At 49.0% G+C, this 19,704-nt stretch overlaps 1 protein-coding gene and 1 pseudogene across 1 annotated transcript in view; both read left to right on the forward strand.

Annotated features, from left to right (window-relative positions):
* The window catches only part of SCARB1 (scavenger receptor class B member 1), a 42,238-nt gene extending 34,182 nt beyond the window's left edge, over positions 1 to 8,056 (forward strand). Inside the window, exons 12-14 of the mRNA XM_066609558.1 lie at positions 4,130 to 4,228; positions 5,197 to 5,297; positions 6,701 to 8,056. Coding sequence (XP_066465655.1) covers positions 4,130 to 4,228; positions 5,197 to 5,297; positions 6,701 to 6,821 — 321 coding nt within the window. The 3' untranslated portion in view covers positions 6,822 to 8,056. The remainder of the gene's footprint in view (positions 1 to 4,129; positions 4,229 to 5,196; positions 5,298 to 6,700) is intronic.
* A 6,323-nt stretch (positions 8,057 to 14,379) lies between these two features.
* On the forward strand, positions 14,380 to 14,502 carry LOC136634835 (5S ribosomal RNA; annotated as a pseudogene).
* The last annotated feature ends 5,202 nt before the right edge of the window (positions 14,503 to 19,704 follow it).

Consider the following 19,704-nt stretch of genomic DNA (forward strand, 5'->3'; position numbering starts at 1 on the left):
AGACAGACAGTGACCAAGGGAAGGGGACAGACTTTGAATTTTCAAGAGATGGTTGTATGAAGGTGGACAAAATAGGCACTTGGCCATATAAACTTGTCCCGACAGTTAAATTGGTGAGTCCAATGGTTCCCAAACTTACTGGGGTCGTGGGCACCTGAAGCTACTTCTTCCCAATTCAGCCAGATTCTGCCATCTTGGATGGGACGAAATGTTGCAAGGATGGGGGTGCCCAAATCTCACGAGATCCAAGATAACGGCACCCTGGGGGAACAGATAGGGGGCTACTGGGAACATCCTTCTAGGACCTTAAGGCGCTGCGACTCACCCGATGGGAACTTTAGGTGCCACAGACTCTAGGTTGTGAGTTTTGAAGTGGAGAACAGATCTGGTTTTTGTATATGATGACTGGAATAGGTGATACTACATTAATTGTGATATGGACAGAGTAATATGAGGACAAGGATATGTGCTGAAAGCCAGCCTTATTTACTAATCTGATATCGCTGGAATGCAATTTTTTTTCTTTGAATAAAAAGGAAAAAATTAATAGCAGGTGGCTAAAATCTCAGTCTTCTATTACTGCATTTGTTCATAAGCAGTAAAGTCCACCCCCTAGCAGAGATGAATTAAATAGCCTCTCTTCTAGGTCTGACTTTCAAATATCAGTGCAAATAGAGTTGCAAATCCCTTCTGTTGCTAAGTGAGAAGAGAGGCTCTGCTCATCACACCAACCTGTGGGTGATTTTTTTTTTTTTAAAACGTGCTCCTAAACCAATTAAATCCATAGGGTTTGGTCTCCTGCTCCTTAAATTGGCCTTCAGGTTGCCAGTGAGTATCTGGGTGGTTGCCAGTTCGGCAGGCAAAAGTGGATGGAAGGGAAATCTTAAAATTGCACTAGTCTAATCATGCCCATTCATTACCCATGGGGTGATTCTACGTAGTGGCGTTATGTTAAATAGCAAGTACCGACTTGAATGCAGTGGGCAGGGCAGGGCAGGCTGGGTGGATTCCACAAACACAGATCACGCCACACATGCTCTCAGGTGATTGTATTTAAACGGGCGATTGTATTTAAACAGGCAATTTCCTACTCTTTCTGGTTCCCAGACTGGTTTTAAGTTCAGTGCCCAGGTGGCCACGGTTCAGTCTTCTATAGAGCGTACTTGTCCCAAATTTATTTATTGCTCACGTTTCCATAGCACCCTTTCTCCAAGGAGCTCAGGGTGTTGCGTGTGGTTCCTTCCGTCCTCACAACAACCCAGCGAGGTGTGTTAAACTGAGAGTGAGTGACTGGCCCAAGAAGCTTCATGGCTAAGTGGGGACTTGAACCTGGATCTTCCAGGTCGAAGTCTTAACTCCCAAACCACTACACCATCCTGGCTAATTTAGAAAAGAAAATCCCATGGTAGGGAATTCTGGCTGTATCCAATTCCCACCCACCCACACAACATGCACTCTCATGGGGGGGGGTGTAATTTTTACAGACTCCCTTCCCCACCGTCTATGAAATCTCCCAGCTTGGGCAACCCCTGGAGAAAATTCACAGGGGGCGAAAAATTAACAAGGGGCAGCTGTCCCATTCTTCTTGCATGAACTCAGGGTTAGGGTACAACACCCTGTTAGCCCTTCAGGCTACAAAGGGAGGCGGAATTCTCTGCAGGTGATGGGGGGTAAATTGTGCAAATGTGGGCAGAAGCGGCACATTTAGTTCTGTTTGCAGTTCCTGCCCCATGTTTTTCCACTAGAGACAGATTGGACTTGCAGCGATCAGGACTTGGTAGCCTTGAGTAGCCCTTGTTGCGTTTTTCATGCAATTGGCACAAATCATTTCACGCAGGGACCTCCAAGCTTCTGCTGTGGGCTGGATCCGGTTAATGATTCCCGGGACGGTGGCGGCAAAGCCTTACCGTTCCACACCACCGCCTCCTGTCTTTGCTGCTGATCTTTGCAGAAACTTGCACTGGGCAGCCGCTTCTCCCCCCCCCAAATTGGCACAGAGCCTTCTGGGGCAACTGGCAGTGGAACCAGAGCATGTTTCTGCCAAAAGGTTGGCAATATAGGAGTTAGCGGTGCGGAACAGTAAGGCTTCACCACCGCCGCATACGGAAGGCTAATCCTGGCTCACGTCGCAGGCCAGTTTGGAGACAGCCGATTGAATGCAAGCAAATAGAGGTTAGAGATCCCTCTTGCTGACTTTAGAGCTTTTGATTTCTCTTCCCCCCCCCCCAGTCCAGAATTTGTTGGTCTGGGTGTTGAATTTATAATTTCTGCTCCTTTAAAGCACAGAGCGGGCAAAGGTCTGGTACGTGATGGAGCACCTGCTGCAGATCTTCCCGTTTTTCTGGTCTGCCATGTTGGCACACAACCAGAAAGGCGGGAAGCAGGACTCGGAAGGAGGGAAGGTATTTATTATTAACAGTATTTATTAACAGTATTTATATACCGCTTTTCAACTAAAAGTTCACAAAGCGGTTTACAGAGAAAAATCAAATAACTCAATGGCTCCCCGTCCCTTAAGGGCTCACAATCTAAAAAGATGCCAAGGAATACCAGCAGACAGCCACTAGAACAGACAGTGCTGGGGTGAGGTGGGCCAGTTACTCTCCCCCTGCTAAAAAAGGAGCACCCACTTGAAAAAGTGCCTCTTACCCAATTAGCAGGGGATAAGAAGGTAGGCCACATCTGACACTGATGCCGCCTCTGGGCTTGTGGGGGATCACATCCAGCAACCCCGTAGGCCTGGAGGCGTAAACCAGTGCATGGCGGATGTCAGAGGCCCATCTTGCAAGGAGAGTTTAGGGTTCCCGAGAAGCAGGGAGCCACGTGGGGGCTGGTGTTTTTTCTCAAAGCTGCCTGGCCGACTTCTTGATGTTACGCCAGGATTTCGCAGAACAAATTAGGCACCCCACTTAAACTAAAACTGCCTTTTGGGTCCTAGCCATGGGGGGAATGTGCAGAAATAACTCCAAGGTCCAGGTCAGAGGGCTCCTAGGCAGGTGTGGGGCTGCAGGACACGTCTTTCCTTGTCCTATCTGTTCCGCACTTCACTTGATCACACGGTTATTTGATTTGGGGTGCAGCCCTGGGCTGGTTCCCACCTCCCTGCCCCTCACTTGATTCACCTGCACTTGGGTTCTGGGTGGGTGCATGGTGCACGTCAGTGGGATGCATGAACCGGTCCTTCTGGAAGTGGTGGGGACTGTGTGTGTATCCAACAATTGGCTAAAGCAGCGGTTCTCAAACTTTTAGGAGGCCTTAGAGGCTGCCACCTGGCCTATAAATGCCAAGGTGTGCCGCTATAATGGCAGCAGTGCTCCCTCCCCCAAGTAGCAGCTTGTTTAACCCTTGATGCGCATGGCCTAATCTCTCCTGTCAGTTTCACGACCCGCCTGAAATCGGATCATGACACACTAGAGCATGACCCGCTGCTCTAACGAGCGTGCCAAAAGAACGCGCGGTGCACTGTGGGAATGGCTACTGAAAGAGGGGTTCAGATGTAGTTCACGCTCTCCCTGTGTTTGAGACAGGCTGCTAAATGCTGCCCTCCCCCTTACCTAGCAGTATGCCTGCTGCTCCACCGCTTCTTCTTGTCCTGCTTCTTGAGTGTGGAAAGAGGAATGGAGCAGTAGAGAAAAAGGCAGAAGAGTGCCAAACACTCTAGCCTCCCACTTGCCTTTCCTCTCCTCCACACTTTCCCTTCCGTTTTGTTTCTCTCTTCCAATTCAGGAAGTGGGCGAGGTGTGATGGTAGTGGAAAAGGCTCCCTGCTAGGTAAGGAAGGGCAGTTGACAAGCAGTGGAGGCAGTCACCCCATGCAGCCCAAAGTGGGGCAGTCCGTCCTCGGTTTGGTGTTTGCGGAAAGCACGTCCCCTTAAATCGCCTTGCAGTCTGATGAAACTGAATGTTGGGAGAGTCAGAACAGACAAAAGAAAATATTTCTTTGCCCGGCATGTCGTTAATCTGTGGAACTCCTTGCCACAGGATGTGGAGATGGCATCTGGCCTAGATATCTTTCCAAGGCAATTGGATAGATTGATGGAGGAAAAGTCCATCCCAGGTTACATCATCGTCTTGCTCGCTTCAAGCCAGTTCAGAGTGGCGTTCCCATGAAATCTTCATTCTCTCAACAGACGCCGGTACTTGAGTGGCAGGGGCCTGTGGCCATTAGGACCCTGTCTGTCACCAAGTTTTTAAACCGTGGCCAGCTCCAGAAGTACCAGGGCCCGCAGGTAAGAGACCTGCACTGGGTCACCTTCAACCGAAAGAGGCCGGGCATGCGGGCAGAGACCGTGTCCCCCCCTCTCTCACTTCCGCGGGTGCTCCATGCAAAGTTTTAGTGGCACAGCCTGTAGAATGGCAAGCCCTTTGCATAAGCCCCAAGGTTGGTGCATGCCTGAGCTGGCCAAAACATGGCCAAGTTACTTCTCTCTCTCTCTCTCTTGCCCCCTAGTTTGCAAGCCTTGTGATAGGGCTCAACCTTGCAAGTCTGTTGTGAGCTTAAATGGACTGTGATGCACTCTAAAATACAGTGGGCCCTCAGTATCCTGGGGGGATCTGCTCCAGGACCATGGATACCACATTCCACAGATAACGAAATCAGCGGCGGGCCCTACCCCTGTAAACTGGAAGTGCCTCTCAAGCGTCTGGGAAGGCGCTACTGGAAGGCCCTTCTTGCTGCGTCTGGGCCTCCAAGACGCAGGTTTGGCATCCGTGGAGATTTAGTGCCAAGCTCCTGGGTCAGAGGGGCCTACTGTAATTACGACTTTGACCAAAGGAGACAGACAGACAGACAGACAGACAACACTGCCAGCGTCTTTCTCCAAGAGGTGCCCCGGGGTTCAAATGGGGTTCTCATTTGAGCATTGCTAGAATCCCCGCACAGGGGTGAACAGGCCATCTTGAACCTGGCTTGAATATAAAGTGATTTGAAAACCATCCAAATAAATCTTTCCTAAATTAAAAAGGCTTATTCTTTTAAGGCAAGCAGAATGAAAATCATACCTCTAGAGAACCCAATCTTCAACCGTATAGATTGTCATGATTAAAATGATCTCTCTCCCTCCCCTAAATAAATAAATCCCTTTTTAGAAATTGTGTCTCCCCCACCGTTTGAATAGCTTTTCTTCTTTAAATAAAACACCCACCAATGAACTCTCCTGGTCATGCTGCTCAACTGTTTAAACCAATTATCTTCTAGGGCAAGTCCTTCTTTTTTTTATGGCGTAGCAATAAAGGGGAAGACCCTAAAGAGGCCATTGAGGCCTCCAAACGGAAGGAAATCTTGAAGGAAATAAGACTGTAGGTGGGTACCTGGAAAATCCATCAGGTAAAGTCGACTTTCGGAAAACAAACTCCACCCCTCCACACACCCCCCCCACTCTGGCTTGACTTTTTAAAAATCCTCTTGGTTTTTAAAATGGCTTGTATGCTTTGGTGTTTAACAGGTGTGCGCGGGACGGCAGCCATCTTGAGTCCCGACCCCCCAGCTACCGCTGTTGCCGCTGCCTCTCTAATTCCCTCTGCTCACAACACCAGCTTCTCGATTCCTTCTATTGCTCTTTTCCGCCTCTTAAATTTTATTAAAGTCTCAAAGTTTTAAGGACCTCTTCTGAATTTAGCAAAAAGGGGGGGGGGTGTTTTACTATACTTAAGGTAAGCCATCTGCCCTAGTCCAGCGTTTGGTGCTCATCAGTGTTTGGCAGAGGGGGCTTTGTGGTCTGCACCCACCACTTAGTATCCAGAGATTTAGTGCTTCTGCACATGGAGGCTCTGTTCAGCCCTCAATGTCAATAGGTTGATGGCATCTCTCCTTTATCCTCTGGCTCTTTAAAACTGGGCAGTTTAAGCTTGCAGCTGGTATCTTGTGGCAGTGAGTTCCGCAAGTGCGGTGTGTAGAAGTGGGGCGGGTGTGTATCTCTTGGACTTGCTGCCTCTCGGCTTCACTGAAGGACTCGGAATTCCAGCATCAATTGGTGGCAGAGAAGAAAAGGGATACCTACCCTATTTTTAATTCTGTTTTATTTTCTACCTTTGGCATAAAATCAGGAGAGCTTTTGATGGCATGTATCCACACACAGATGGAAATTAGCCCATTGAAGGCTTGTGACTCTGCACCATTTCAGCGTCTTGTTTTTCAGTGTGGTGTCTATTTTGCACTGCCAATGTCTGGTTTGGTGCGCCCCTGTGTGGTGAGATTTAGCACTTCTAGGGGTGTGTTTTGTTTTTTGTTAAAAATGCACTTTAAAAAACCACCTTTTTGGCATGAATATATCTGAATAAAGACACCAAACATAGAATAAAAACACAAAACACCGCATTATGGTGCTTAAGCTATTTTCCAGCCATTAGAATTTAATTCCTTTTCCAGTTTAGAAATAATACTGTGGCTGCATCTGCTGACACTATACCATCTTCCTAGTACATTTTTAAAGTGATTATAATTTATAATTATATTAAAATGCACCCCCTTTTAATCGAGACATTTTTGGGGAAAAACATCACCAGAAAAACACACCTCTTGGCACTTCTCATGCCAGTTTTGAACATGGCCATGTCCTTGTGGGATGATAGGTTCTCCCCTCCTAGAAGTCTGTTCTGATGCAAAGTTTACCGCGAGCAAGGGGTGTGTGTGTGCGTGCGTGCGTGCCTTCCCTTTGGGCAATCTGTGTTCCCTAATGCAACTCTCCTTGCTTCTGTTAGAGAGACGCTCAACAGGAGGGTCTGCTACCGAAGCCAGACCAGTGGAACAGACCACCTCAGCATTCTGGCTTGGACACTGCCCCATTGCTGCAAGAGGGCTCTAACACAGCGAACCACACATAAAACCTTGGTGCCTTTGCAGAGGAATCCTGTTTTGCTTTTACTAAAACATACCACGGAGCAAGGCCCGTTTTGGGGGGAGGGGGAGAAATCTATCAACCGAATGAATCTACCTGGATTCTAGGATGGCTGCCCCCAAGTGAAGCCTGCACAAAGCATCCCTTTCCATGAAATGTGAACCCGAAGCCTGTGGTGAACTGCATGAAGCCCTTCCTCCACGAAGAGGCGACAGTCCATCCTCCTTCTCCAGCTCCTAAGAATGCATTGGAGCTGGCCGTGTGGCAATCCTACCTGACCGGAGAAGTGGCAATTCATTGCTCCGCTCCCTTTGCCTCTGCTCCTTTTAAAGCCCGCCAGTTTTTTTTTAAAACTGTCTTTATTAACAAGCATTAAATGAGGTATTTTTGCGGTGTTTTTACAACTGTTCCTTACCCGATCCTGTGCCGAAGTCTGCGAGAGGCCGTCTCTCCTGTCCTCCGGCTCCGGTGTCTGTCCTTCCACTGGGATGCCTCTGTTTTAAGCTGCTTTCCTTCGTTGGCTGGGCCTCTTCGACACTTCCAGCAGCAATCCACAAGGAGGGCTGCTCCTCCTGAAGGCCGGGACCCACTCCAGCATGGTTGCAATCAGAAGCCCCTATTTTGAGGAAGCTTCTGTATGTCTCAGGGTGCACAAGTCTCTTGGGATTCTGGCACTGGTGTTTCAACCCTTCTGCCATTTGTGCTTCCAAAATAGGCTTCCTTTTCAGCATCAGGTGCCAATTACAAATCTTATTTTTGTATGTGTGTTTTTTAACTCCATAACTTCACATACTTTTGCACACTTGGTCAGCTCCCCTCCCCCCCCTTTAAATGGGCTGCCTGGAACAAAAAACAACTGGTTCTGCAGGGCTGTGCATTAACAAAAAGCTTTGGGGGGTCGCTTGGAGCCCGTTTAGGAGCAATGGGACGAGCAGAATCGACTCCGTTCTGTGTGCCACACCATCTCCTAACAAAGAAGGACTTTGGTGTTTGACATCTCTCAGTCCGAACATCTAGGGACCCACCTGCTTCACAGCCCTTCATTTTTTTGCACTGGCTTGTTCTTTCCAGCCTTGGTGCCCGAGGGAGAGGCTTGTCTTGACACAATGACCAAAGCATCCCTTCACCCCTTTGCTCTCACCCCCCCATCACTCAGTATTGTGAAAACCCTAACTGTATTTCCCTTGAGAAAATTAAAATATGCTCAGCGTTTTGGAGAAAGACTCCTGACATGTTTGAATGAAAGGGTGGGAGGGCAGGGTTGGGCATGGAGGGAGGGGGAGAGAATAATGTTTGCAGGCCCATCTGAACGGGAGCCTGGGTTGCATATCCTGTAACGGTGAGAGAGAACCACAGGTCACCTGTGACAGGTGAAATAGTAGATCCTTCTGGGAGGTGCTTGTTTCTCAGGGATGTCTCCAAGGGAATCCTGACCGAAGAGCTTTGGCATCTGATCTCACTTTTGTCTCCCTTGAGTTCATCTGGGCTTAGCCAAGATTCTGACTTTGGATACAACAGCCTGTCTTGTTAGGCTGATCTTGAGCGGAGTTTGGGAGTAGGATGAGCATTGCTGGACTGGGACCATGCCTGGGGAGCGGGAGGGAGGGTGGGTGTCTGTGTCTGCATGGAATATGCACTCTTACATGCTCTCTCAAGAACCATCACTTTGCACAGGTAAGAGGAACCAGAAATAGTTGGCTCCTGCAGAAGAGTAGGATAGGCAAGGACCATAATAAACAGGAACATTGAGATTGGATAGAAGGACTGACCCCGGATTCCCCCAAACAGGGAGCAGTGTGACAGTCCAAAGGGCACCTGTCACACGTGTGGAATGAATACACACGCATATCCACGGCTAGCTATAGCTACAGATCACGCAGCCAAAAATGCAAGGAGAGGCGTTGATACCATAAGTGGAATCCTAGTCTGGAGCAGGGTATAAAGCCTTTGCCCCACAACAATATTTTAGGGAGCTCCCCCCTTCCATATCTGCTGTTTAGGGCTTCCATTTCTGAGTTACCATAAACCAGGGCTCATATTTAGTCCCTAAACTGAAACAAGGTCTCTAAAACTCCCCTTTCAAAATCCTACGTCCCAAGAAGTCCCTAAATTTTTATGATTCTCCATATAATTTTTTTAGGCCAATTGCAACCATGTCTTTCAAAATGGGTAAGTTTCAACCTCTTGTCCCAGGTGCGAAGAGAAAGTGAAAATCCAGGCCTGCCCCAAACCCCATTTTGAATGCTAGTCAAGTGATTCTAGAACCTGCATTTGTAGTTGTGAGAGTTCTTTCCAGAGAAAAACCTCCCAGTGTTGCTTAAATGCAGCCATTTCTGCCCAGTGTTGCATATAGAGGTCAAGTACACCTGTGGGCTGGGCAGAAATGGGTTAAGGGATAACAGCCCAGGACAGCTTGATGGGATACCCCAAACACCTGTAAGTTCTGGCAGAAGGAGAAGGGCAGATTGCCTGAGAAATGTCAGCCAATGAGAAGACTCGGGCTACAATCCTATCCACACTTTTCTGGAAGTAAGCCCTGCTGATTATGGTGGGCTTTGCTTCTGAGTAGACCCGGATAGGCTTCGGCTCTCAGTCAACCTGGAAGGATAACCCTGCTGCTCAGAAGGGAGGGGGCAGGCCTTCACTTCCTGCATTTCGGATGCAGGATTGCAAACAGGTGGAGCTGTTCTATGCCCAGTTCCCAAAGGCTGAGTGGCTTGGGGTTGAGTGTTAGAGACAGACTGCCCAAAGGTATGAGCTTAGCGTGTGGTGTTTTATTCTTTTTGTGTTTGTAATTGTATTTCTGTCTAATTTAAAGTGCCTTGGGGCCATCTAAATCCAGCCAAGCTGCTAAAATAGACCTGAATATCGAGTATGAGCCTGGCAGGAATGCAGGCTTCTCAAGGTGGCCCTCGATTTGAAAATTAACCAGGACTCAAAGGGGCTTTAAACACATAGTTTGGGGGGGGGGGTGTCTTTGAGGTCTCACCAAGCTGGTGGTTGGGGAAGTTTTGAGCTGCAATATAGCACTTGGCCACTGGGTGGAGATGTTGGTGCATGTAAGTGTGGCTTGCTGGCTTTCAAGTCAAACTGGGTGCCTGACTTGGAGTGAAGTTTAATCCAGGGGCCAAGAGAGCCAGCTCAGGTAATGATGCACTGGGGAGAAATGCCCATCTAGTCCAGCTTCCTGTATCTCACAGTGGCCCACCAGATGCTCTAGGGGGCACACAACACAACAATACACCTGTGTCTTGTTGCCCAGAGCCAGCCTACTTCTAAAACCAGGTGTCTGCATATGCCCATCACGCTTTCTAACCTGTGCTGGAATTTTGCTCCATCAATCTGTCCAGTCCCCCATCCTTGCTGGCAGATGTGATCAGGCCAAACACTTGACTTGCCTGCTTCAAGTCTTGCCTGCCTCTTCACTGGCGTACACCTGACAGTAGCTAACATGCCCCAATCCCATTGTCAAAACCCCCCCCCCCCATTTGCCGATTCTGAGATTCTTACAGGGCTTATCTCCCTACTGTTGATTTATTTCCTTGTGTCAGCCCTGCAGTTGGCAGCGCTGCTCTGATTTAAAAATAATTTTAAGAATTGGACTCTTCCGCCGCTCCCAGCGGAGGGCGGGTTTTGGCAGCCTGCGGTTTGCGTCAGCCGTTGACTCTGGCGGCTGCAACAGATTGCGTGCCTGATTGATGCCTCCTGCAGACATATTTCAACATGGAAACCAAAGCGCTGCTTTCGTTGCGGAGGCAGCTCAAGATCTTTGGGGTCCAGAGGTGGAGGGCAAACACAAGTCTCTGCGGCTGCCACCACTCCCCCCCCCAGAACAGGAACAAACGAGGAAGGGTGGTAGACTAGAGCAGGGGTGTCAAACATAAGGCCCACGGACTGGTTGTACGCCACAGGAACTCTTTTATCTGCCCACTGTGATAATTAAGCTCTCACAGGGCCACCCTTCCAGCAGCACTGCTTCTGCCAAAGCTCTGGGAGGGAGATGTGGAAGGGGGCCTTAGAAGGCAAGGGGCACTATGGAGTAAAGGGAAGACCAAGAGAGGGAGCAGTACCGTGTCTGCTGAGATGTCACTCTGCCAAGCACCCCTCAGGCAGAGGTGGTGCTGCTGAAAAGAGTGGCCCAAATGGTAATTGGTAGCTCTCATGTCTTGAAAATAGGATCAAGATTTGCACCATTTTCTCTTCTGACCTTTGCAGCAAATGAGTTCCTAAGTGAGAGAGAAAAGGGGCATTTTTTTGGTCCTGACCTGCTTAATGACATCAGAAAAAGTGCTTCTTTTGGTCATGACCTGCTCAATGACATCACTTCTGGCTCTTAGCGGGTGCCTTGCATGCAATTCGGCCTGCTGCTTGAAATGAGTTTGACACCGCTGGGCTAGAGTCCTCTCCTCCACACTTCCTGTTCTGCTCTATAAGGGATGAGGTTCTCTTTTATAAAGTCCAGCCCAGGGAGCAAGGAGGAGACAGTGCAGGCAGGTGGCAGTAAAAGCTGAGGCCTCCAGCCCCGAGGGTGTCAAGGAAGCCTCCAGTCAGGTAGCCCTGGGGCCTCCTATCCTCTCCACGGTTATTATATCACAGCCTAGGGAAGCGGTTCCAGCAAGCCCTGGGGAAAATGCTGGTTTTTGCCAGACAAAGAGGGGCAATTGATATTCGGGGACCTTCAGCCAAGAAAACGTTGTCGCGTCAGTGACTTGGTGACGGGTGTTGGAGGAGGTTTAACAGACAGGGAAGTGACTCTCTCCTATATTGCTAAGGAAACGGTTCAGGGCTTGAGCAAAGGAGAACCTGAGCAAAAAACGTAACCCCCCAAAAGGTACAGTCCTAACTACATTATCCGATGGAGGCTGTGCTGCCCCAGGAGAAGCAAATTTCACAGCTTGGCTGTTATCCTTGCAGAGTGCCATTTTGATTTGCGCCGCGTGAGTGAGTGGAAGCTGGCAAAACATTGCATTGAGGGCTGCAACCCAGTGGCGTAGCTAGAGGGGGGTTGCAAAGCACTAAGTTTTGCAAGGAGCCTCGCCGCAGCCTGCAAAGGGCCCTTCCCCTTCAGAGCCATTTGAGGCAGTGGGAGCAAATGGGAGGCGTATGCCTGGCTCCGAAGGGGAAGGGCCCCTTGCACGCTGCGGCGAGGCTCCTTGCAAAACTTAGTGCGTTCCACCTCCCTCTAGCTACGCCACTGCTGCAACCCTGCACACACTTACAGGGGAGGCAGTCCTGTTTAAATTGACAGGGCTTACTTCTGAGTAGGCAAGCAGAGGGTTGTGCCGTAAGAGCTGAGAATCGGGACTTCTGGTTTAAATATTGCCTCTGCCAGGAACTCGCTTAGGTACCCTTAGCCAGGCTGCTCACTCATGGCCTCAGTCTTCCCTACCTGCAGTATGGAGATAATAATACATACTAGCTGAACAGGATGTTGTGAGAATGACAGCGGGGACCATACCAGTGTGAAAGGGTTTGCGCTCTCAAAATGAATGTTTCAATAGCTTTGAATGTCAAAGCCCTGCTGCCTGAGATCATTGCATCTGTTTAGTCCAGTGGCCCAAAATATTCATGCCAACGCCACATTGTGCCCTCTTCCTTGTCTTGGGGGGGGGCAGACCCCTTTTCTTCTTCTTACCCATCTCCCCTTCTAGCCTCAGGGTACTGCAATGCAAACAAGGGGGAATATCTAAAAAATCCTGATTAGAAATCCTACTCTGTTTGGGTTGAGGCCGGACAGAGCTACTGCCGGCACACGAGGGAAGCTTGTGTATTATTCATGTGCAGGATATACTTAGCCATGCGTAGAAAGGATGTCATGCAAGAAAAGGGCCGTTATTATTGTTTATACAGCAGTAAAATTTCAGGCACACAAAGAGGCGAGGACTGCAGAAGGTGCTGGGGGGCAGCAGGCAGAGAGGAAATATTTTCTGAGTTTTAATTTTATTTCTTACACAATCCAAAATTGTAATTTTTTTTTTTTTTATCCCTTGGTGGTAAACAAAAAAACATTGAAACTTCCTGCAAACATGTGGTTGTCCACTGTGGGGAAGAAGGGTGAGGAATCAGGGGCTCCTTTGGGCTGATATGGGCTCTGGTTTGCCCCTTTGGTTATTCATAGTTGCACCTATGTAGAGGCAAGGAGGACAATTTGCTTGTATGTTCTAGTGTGACTAGCTACTGGAGATCATTGCTTAGCAGATGGCTAGACCAGGTTTCACATGGGGGTACGGAAAAGGGTTCCCTCCGGGCACAGCGTGACTTGGGCAAGGGTTCCCTGTGCGTTGTTGGCTATTCTAGAATGAGCTTTTGGCATCGGGTCGGACAGAGCAGGCATTGGCTTGAAACCCACCATGAGTGTTAGATGGCCTGCGTGGCCAGGGTCACCCCTGCATCGTGGAGGTTCCCAGTGCACCAACAGGTGGGTGAGGAGGTGCCATGGGAGGCCCAAGTCAGGGCTTTCCCCGGGACCTCCAGCATCCTGCCCCTAGCACTGTATGGCTGACACATGCCAGGGGTGTCATGGTTGGCAACCTTCAATCTCGAAAGACTATGGTAGAAGCCTACAGCACCCGGGATTCCCAGGCGGTCTCCCATCCAAGTACTAACCAGGCCTGACCCTGCTTAGCTTCCAAGATCAGACAAGATCAGGCATGTGCAGGGTAGGCATTTTTGAATCATGCCATCATGTTATACATCAATCGATGTGCAATTTCATGCAGAACACAGTGAAGCAAACGACGTCAAAATATCTCTATTCTATTGAACGTTCTAGCCAAAAAACTGTAGGTGCGATGGTACCTCACCACCCTCTGCCCGGGGCATTGCTGCACCCTCTGCATGGGAGGAGGTCCATCATAGCAGCGACGAGCTGGCCTTCTGCAGCAGGTGACACAAACCCTTGTGATGCCTCGAACTGAGCTCTGGGGGAAGGCTAGACAGCTTTTCCTCTGTTATCAGCTCAGAAAGGATAGATAGCATCCCTGGAATGCAGAGGTTGAACCAGGGGTGTCAAACATTAAGCCTACAGGCCCATATATGGCCTGCGGAAGCATTTATCCAACACCCCCCCCCACACCGTGATAACTGGGCTCTCCCTATCTTGAAAACATGATTATCTCTTCTGTCATTCACAGCTAATCAGTTCCTGAGTGAGAAAAAAAACCTGCTTAATGACGTCACTTCCTGCTTAATGACATCACTTCCGGAACTCAGCAGGTACCCTGAATGCTATTGGGTCCATTGTATGAAACAGGTTTGTTACCCTGCACTTTCCTGATCTTGTCTGATCTCAGAAGCTAAGCAGGGTCAGGCCTGGTTAATACTTGGATGGGAGACCACCTGGGAACACTGGGTGCTGTAGGCTTCTACCATAGTCTTTCCAGACTGAAAGTTGCCAACCATCTCCCTATACTGAACACTATCTCCCGATCTTGTCTGATCTCGGAAGCTAAGCAGGGTCAGGCCTGGTTAGTACTTGGATGGGAGACCGCTTGGGAACACTGGGTGCTGTAGGCTTCTACCATAGTCTTTCCAGACTGAAAGTTGCCAACCATCTCCCTATACTGAACACTATCTCCCGATCTTGTCTGATCTCGGAAGCTAAGCAGGGTCAGGCCTGGTTAGTACTTGGATGGGAGACCGCCTGGGAATACCGGGTGCTGTAGGCTTCTACCATAGTCTTTCCAGACTGAAGGTTGCCAACCATCTCCCTATACTGAACACTATCTCCCAATCTTGTCTGATCTCGGAAGCTAAGCAGGGTCAGGCCTGGTTAGTACTTGGATGGGAGACCGCCTGGGAATACCGGGTGCTGTAGGCTTCTACCATAGTCTTTGGAGACTGAAGGCTGCCAACCACATCGGTGATTGGTGGTGTCACACCCCACCCATGCGCAGCTCCCCAGCGACCCCACTCTGTGTGTGTCTGTGTTTAAAGCCTTATAGGGTGTGGTTTGGGGGGACCCCTTATCGGTGACGGATGACGGCCTCGCGGATCCCCTTGGGACAAACGTGCGATCTTTGCGCTTTGCCATTTTGGAAGCGCCTGGGAGCTGAGTGACTCAGATGGATGGGTTCCCTCGCCTGGGAGGCCCCTGCCTTTGCAAGCCAGTGTGGCCGCATTACGGGTTTAATTTGTTAAATGCTGACACACAGCATTTTCTGTGCACTGTCTGGTCGTGAAGGGCGACTTGTCTGTACCCACCTCTCATCTGTCTCTGTCAGGGCAAACATCCTTCTGCTTCTCTCTCTCTCTCTCCCCCCCCCCATCTCCCCTCTGAAATGGCTTTTGATCGATGGTTGGCAGTGCCATTGGCACACAATTTTCTGGTGTAATGTTGTGGAGCGGGGAGATTTGTCTCTTTCTGTTAATTAGCTGCCTGCTAGATTGCAGGGGAAGACTCGCCTGCACCGGGAGGGAAAGCTTTGATGCCACCGTGTCTTGTTCTGGAGCTGGGGTGGCCAATTTCCGTACTGGTGGGGGCCTCCACTTTTCTGAAGTGCTCCACGTCTCTGTTGAGTTGGGCTTCTGTGGCGGCAAATGTGCTAATGAATACTAATTCGGCAGCTTCATGCTGGAGCTTCCCTCTTTTAGGCCAAACTAGCTGTGACTTAAAAGAAATCTTTCCCCTCCTGCCTGTGGGGTTCTTTTCTTTTCTAAAACAGCTGCTGTGAGGGTGGAAGGGTGATCCGGATCAAGACTGCAGTATGCGAGGAGAGGGTTGGATCCCGGGGCATCAAACATAAGGCCCGTGGGCTGAATGCAGCCCGTGGAAGCCATTTCTCCAGCCCCCCCATTATAATTGGGATATCTTGAAAACTTGCACATTTTCTCTTCTGCCATTTGCAGCCAATGCAAGAACAAAGTGCTTATTTCTGGCCGTGACCTACTTGATGACATCACTTTCGGCTTGATGACATCATTTCCGGCCCCCAGCAGGCACGATGTATGCTAACTTTGGCCGCCCGTATGAAATGGACACTCCTGGTTTAGCCCTTCCACCCTCTGCACTGTGTTCTCAACAAAAATTCTGCCCCCCTCCCCAAGGCTATTGTCCATGGGAGGTATACTGCTATTAATTCCAATTGTGCCTGTAGGTTTTTTCTCCTATTTTTTTTTTAATTTATTTACACTTTTATATGAATATAAATGAATATAAATTCCTTCCTTATGTCCACACAACAACCCTGTGAGGTAGGTAAGACTGAGAGAGAGAGAGAGAGAGAGAGAGAGAGAGAGTGACTGGTCCAAGGTAACCTAGGAAGCTTTGTGGCTGGGTAGAGATTTGAACCTGGATCTTCCAGGTCTAGCACCAGAACCGCGGCAGGTTCATGTGTTCTGGACTGGAGGCCCAACATGAAGGGGGAAGAGTTAGACGATTCCCCCATAGCACCACCCTGATCCAAATTGGCATTCCAGCTCTTGGTTCCCCAGACTTTTTGTCGGTCAAAGGAATCAAATCCCTTGGGTGAGCTACCAAGGATCTTAGGAGAAACTGGCAAATCTTTGCATGTTGGGAAGACCAGAGTGCTTGGGTATTGGGAAGCAGACAGAAGTCGTCCTTCTTGCTGTAGAATGATCAAGTAGAACCTCCTTGTTCGGACGCAGACCATCATTGAATAGAAAAAATGGAAGAAGGCTATGGTCTTTATGCCATGCTCGTGCACTTCCTGTGAGAAGGACGACTCTGGTGAACATTCACGGCAGGAACTGTAGACCCACGGGCATAACCAAATATCTCGGTAGTCCTAAGAACAGTGATTCGAGTTTCATCTGTAAACAGGAGCTGTCTCTGTTCTACAGGACTGTAAATTATCCATTCCCGGCACTAGAGCAAGAAGGTTTACATCCTTTTGATTGCACTGTTGAGAAATGAAGCTCAGATTATGACTCCTTCCCTGACTCGGAAGGTCAGATGCCAGCCTTGACAGAGACTGCCTTGAGATGCGTGGTGAAAGGGGGTAATTTTGACTGCGGGGGCCAGGAGAGGGCCGTGGTTTTGTAGCCAAGAGAGTTCTCGCAAATACTTCTGTAGTTCAGGCAGCCACAAAACAGGGCTTCGTTTCGAGCCTGTTACCAACATGCACTCCCCCCCCCCAGTGACGGTGTACGAAGGGGACAAGGTTTCTAATAAAACATTTCTTGACATCCTCACAAACGTACACTGGGCCCTCGATATCCCCAGGGGATCCATTCCAGGACCCCCCGCCCCACGGATACCGAATTCCGTGGATCAATGTTTCTCAAACTAGTGGGTTCTCAAATCCACTAGATGGGTCGCAATCCCATTTCAGGTAGATCTCCATTCACTTCAATATTTTATTTTCAATATACAGTATTAGACTTGATACTGCCGTGGGATGTGACTGCATGTGGGGAAATGTGACACACCTGTACTTTTAAGAAGCTACTATGTAAATTCTTTTAACAATGATAGTAAATGGGACTTACTCCTGGGTAAGCGTGGGTAGGATTGCAGACTAGATTGTTAAAAATGTTCCTGCTTGATGATGTCACTTCCAGTCATGACATCACTTCGGGTGGGTCCTGACAGATTCCCATTCTAGAAAGTGGGTCCCGGAGCTAAATGTGTGAGAACCACTGCCATGGATGATTAAAACCGCAACCTCCGGATGTGACTGGAAGACCTGGCCTTGTTGAGTCCACCTTCTCTGCCCAAGGAGGTCTGCCGGAGACATGAACTAGCCCCAAGAGAACAAATTAATTCATGGTTCACTTCCTTTGCCGTGCTACGAAAAATCCTGTTGAAAGTGAACTTGGGGGGGGGAGGAATTAGCTTCCCATCAGAAACTCCTGCCTGCTCAAGTCTGCAATTATTCAAATCTCTCCCCTATTAGGAGAGGAAATATCTTGCCACGGGTCTGTGCTGTACGTCGGAGGTCATTAGAAAGAACACGCTCTTGCTTTCTCGTCCTGGGCAATGAAAAATGAATCAATAATTCATTGATTTAAGCCATTTCTGCCCAATGTTACATATATACAACTGGGATCAAATGTGTACACCTGTGGGCTGGGCAGAAATGAGTTAAATTAAAATGTTTTCCCTTGCGAAATATCCGGGATGTGCTGTTCTGGAACGCGCAGCGGAGATTGGAAATTCGCAGCCCCCCCTGTAAAATACAAGTGGGCCGGCTGCTGCAAGTTGCTGGAAAATTAGGATTTGTTTCAGCTTGGTGGTTTGGGGCTCTTGGTGCTCTCCAGGTTCATTTGGCCGGGGGGGGGGGGGGGAGCTTGCAAGGTGAATTGCCTCTTTTGGCCCATAAATCACATGTCTAATGCATTCTGGTCAATATACATCTGACGTCGCAAAGCAATTAAGAGTCAACGTGGGGAACTGGACAGGACATTTTGCACAGCAAGAGAGAAGAGGCTGGAGGGGAGGTCTTGGATTTAATATCAAATTCGAGGTTGGAAGCTCCTTGGGGCAGAGAGCTGATTTTTTTTTGGCACCTGGTCCCATTCTTGATCCCAGGCCCAAGTGTGATATATCCCCTGCACCCCCTTCTCGGATCACCTGCACTGATCAAAAAAGCCATTACCCAGGGATGCTACTCAGGCAGGGAATCTGGGTGAGATCAGAAAATGTAAGATCCCAGGAAATTTCTGGAGCCCTTCCTTTGGCTCCTGGATCCCCATTTACCTCCGTTTCCAATTTCCCCCCTGCACCCCTCTGTCACGGGCCCTGCCCTCTTGCAAAGCATACCTGGCATCTTGTGGCAGTGTGACTACACCTAAAATCTCAGTGGACAGTGACTGGACTGGCATTACTTTAACTTGTGATCATGCAGGGACATCCACTTGCCTGCTCTAAAACGGAAAGGTGGGCTAGATGGTCAGCAAGGCGTGTCAATTGGTGAACTTCCTGGTAGCCAGAACTACCAGGCAAAGACTACGCATTGCCACCCACCTGTGTACCAGAGCTGCGAGTGACTGCTGATTGCGATGCCTTCATGCCTGGGAGAAAAAAGCCCCCCCCGTTCATTTTCAAGGGGGGCGGCCCTCTCCTTAACCTGCTCCTCCGTGTAAAGCAGGTGACGTCCCTCCTGCCAACAACACACATCTTTAAAATGAGTTTGTTGGCTGTTTACTAATGACCATAGATGTGTTCATTAATAACAGATACTTCTAATTAGTTAGTGATAATAGATTGAAATGGCTTTAGGCATTTGGGGAGGGGGGGCTTTTTCTTTTTATAAGGTCAGTTCAACATCACATTCCTGAATCAGCTTTGAGAGAAACCTTGTTTCAACCAAGCTTGAGCAAACCCTTGAGAAAAAGCATCTCTGTTTTTAACTATATTATCTTTTTACATTTTTATCCCGTCCGTCCTCCAAGGAGCTCAGGGAGATGCACGTGGTTCTTCCCCTCCCTTTGCCCTCACAACAACCCTGTGAGGTAGGTGAGGCTGAGAGAGAGAGAGAGAGAGAGAGAGAGAGAGAGGCTGGCCTAAAGTCTTCCAAGAAGCTTCATGGCCGAGTAGGAATTTGAGCCTGGATCTTCCAAGCCTAGGTCCAACTCCCAAATAATTTGCGCCGAACCACTAAACCATCCTGGCATGCCTCCGATCCCTGAAGTCTGGAAATAAAGCAAATGGGTCCAGGGGAGATTATTGCCTCCATGCCTTGATTACTAGATGGACCATTCGCCGGATCCGGAAGTCGTGTGCCTGGGAGAAGCGGAAAGTTTTCCGAGGAAGGCAACAGGTCAATAAATACTTCAGTGTGTTCAATCACGTATTCTCTGCCTGCTCTCAAAAAAATAAGCCCAGGGCAGTTAACAAAAGAATAACAAACACACACTGAAAATTTTAAAAAAATCAACACAGCAATCTTAAACACCGCAGCCTCACA

Source organism: Tiliqua scincoides, chromosome 14 (genome assembly GCF_035046505.1).
Source record: "Tiliqua scincoides isolate rTilSci1 chromosome 14, rTilSci1.hap2, whole genome shotgun sequence".
Classification (NCBI taxonomy): domain Eukaryota; kingdom Metazoa; phylum Chordata; class Lepidosauria; order Squamata; family Scincidae; genus Tiliqua; species Tiliqua scincoides.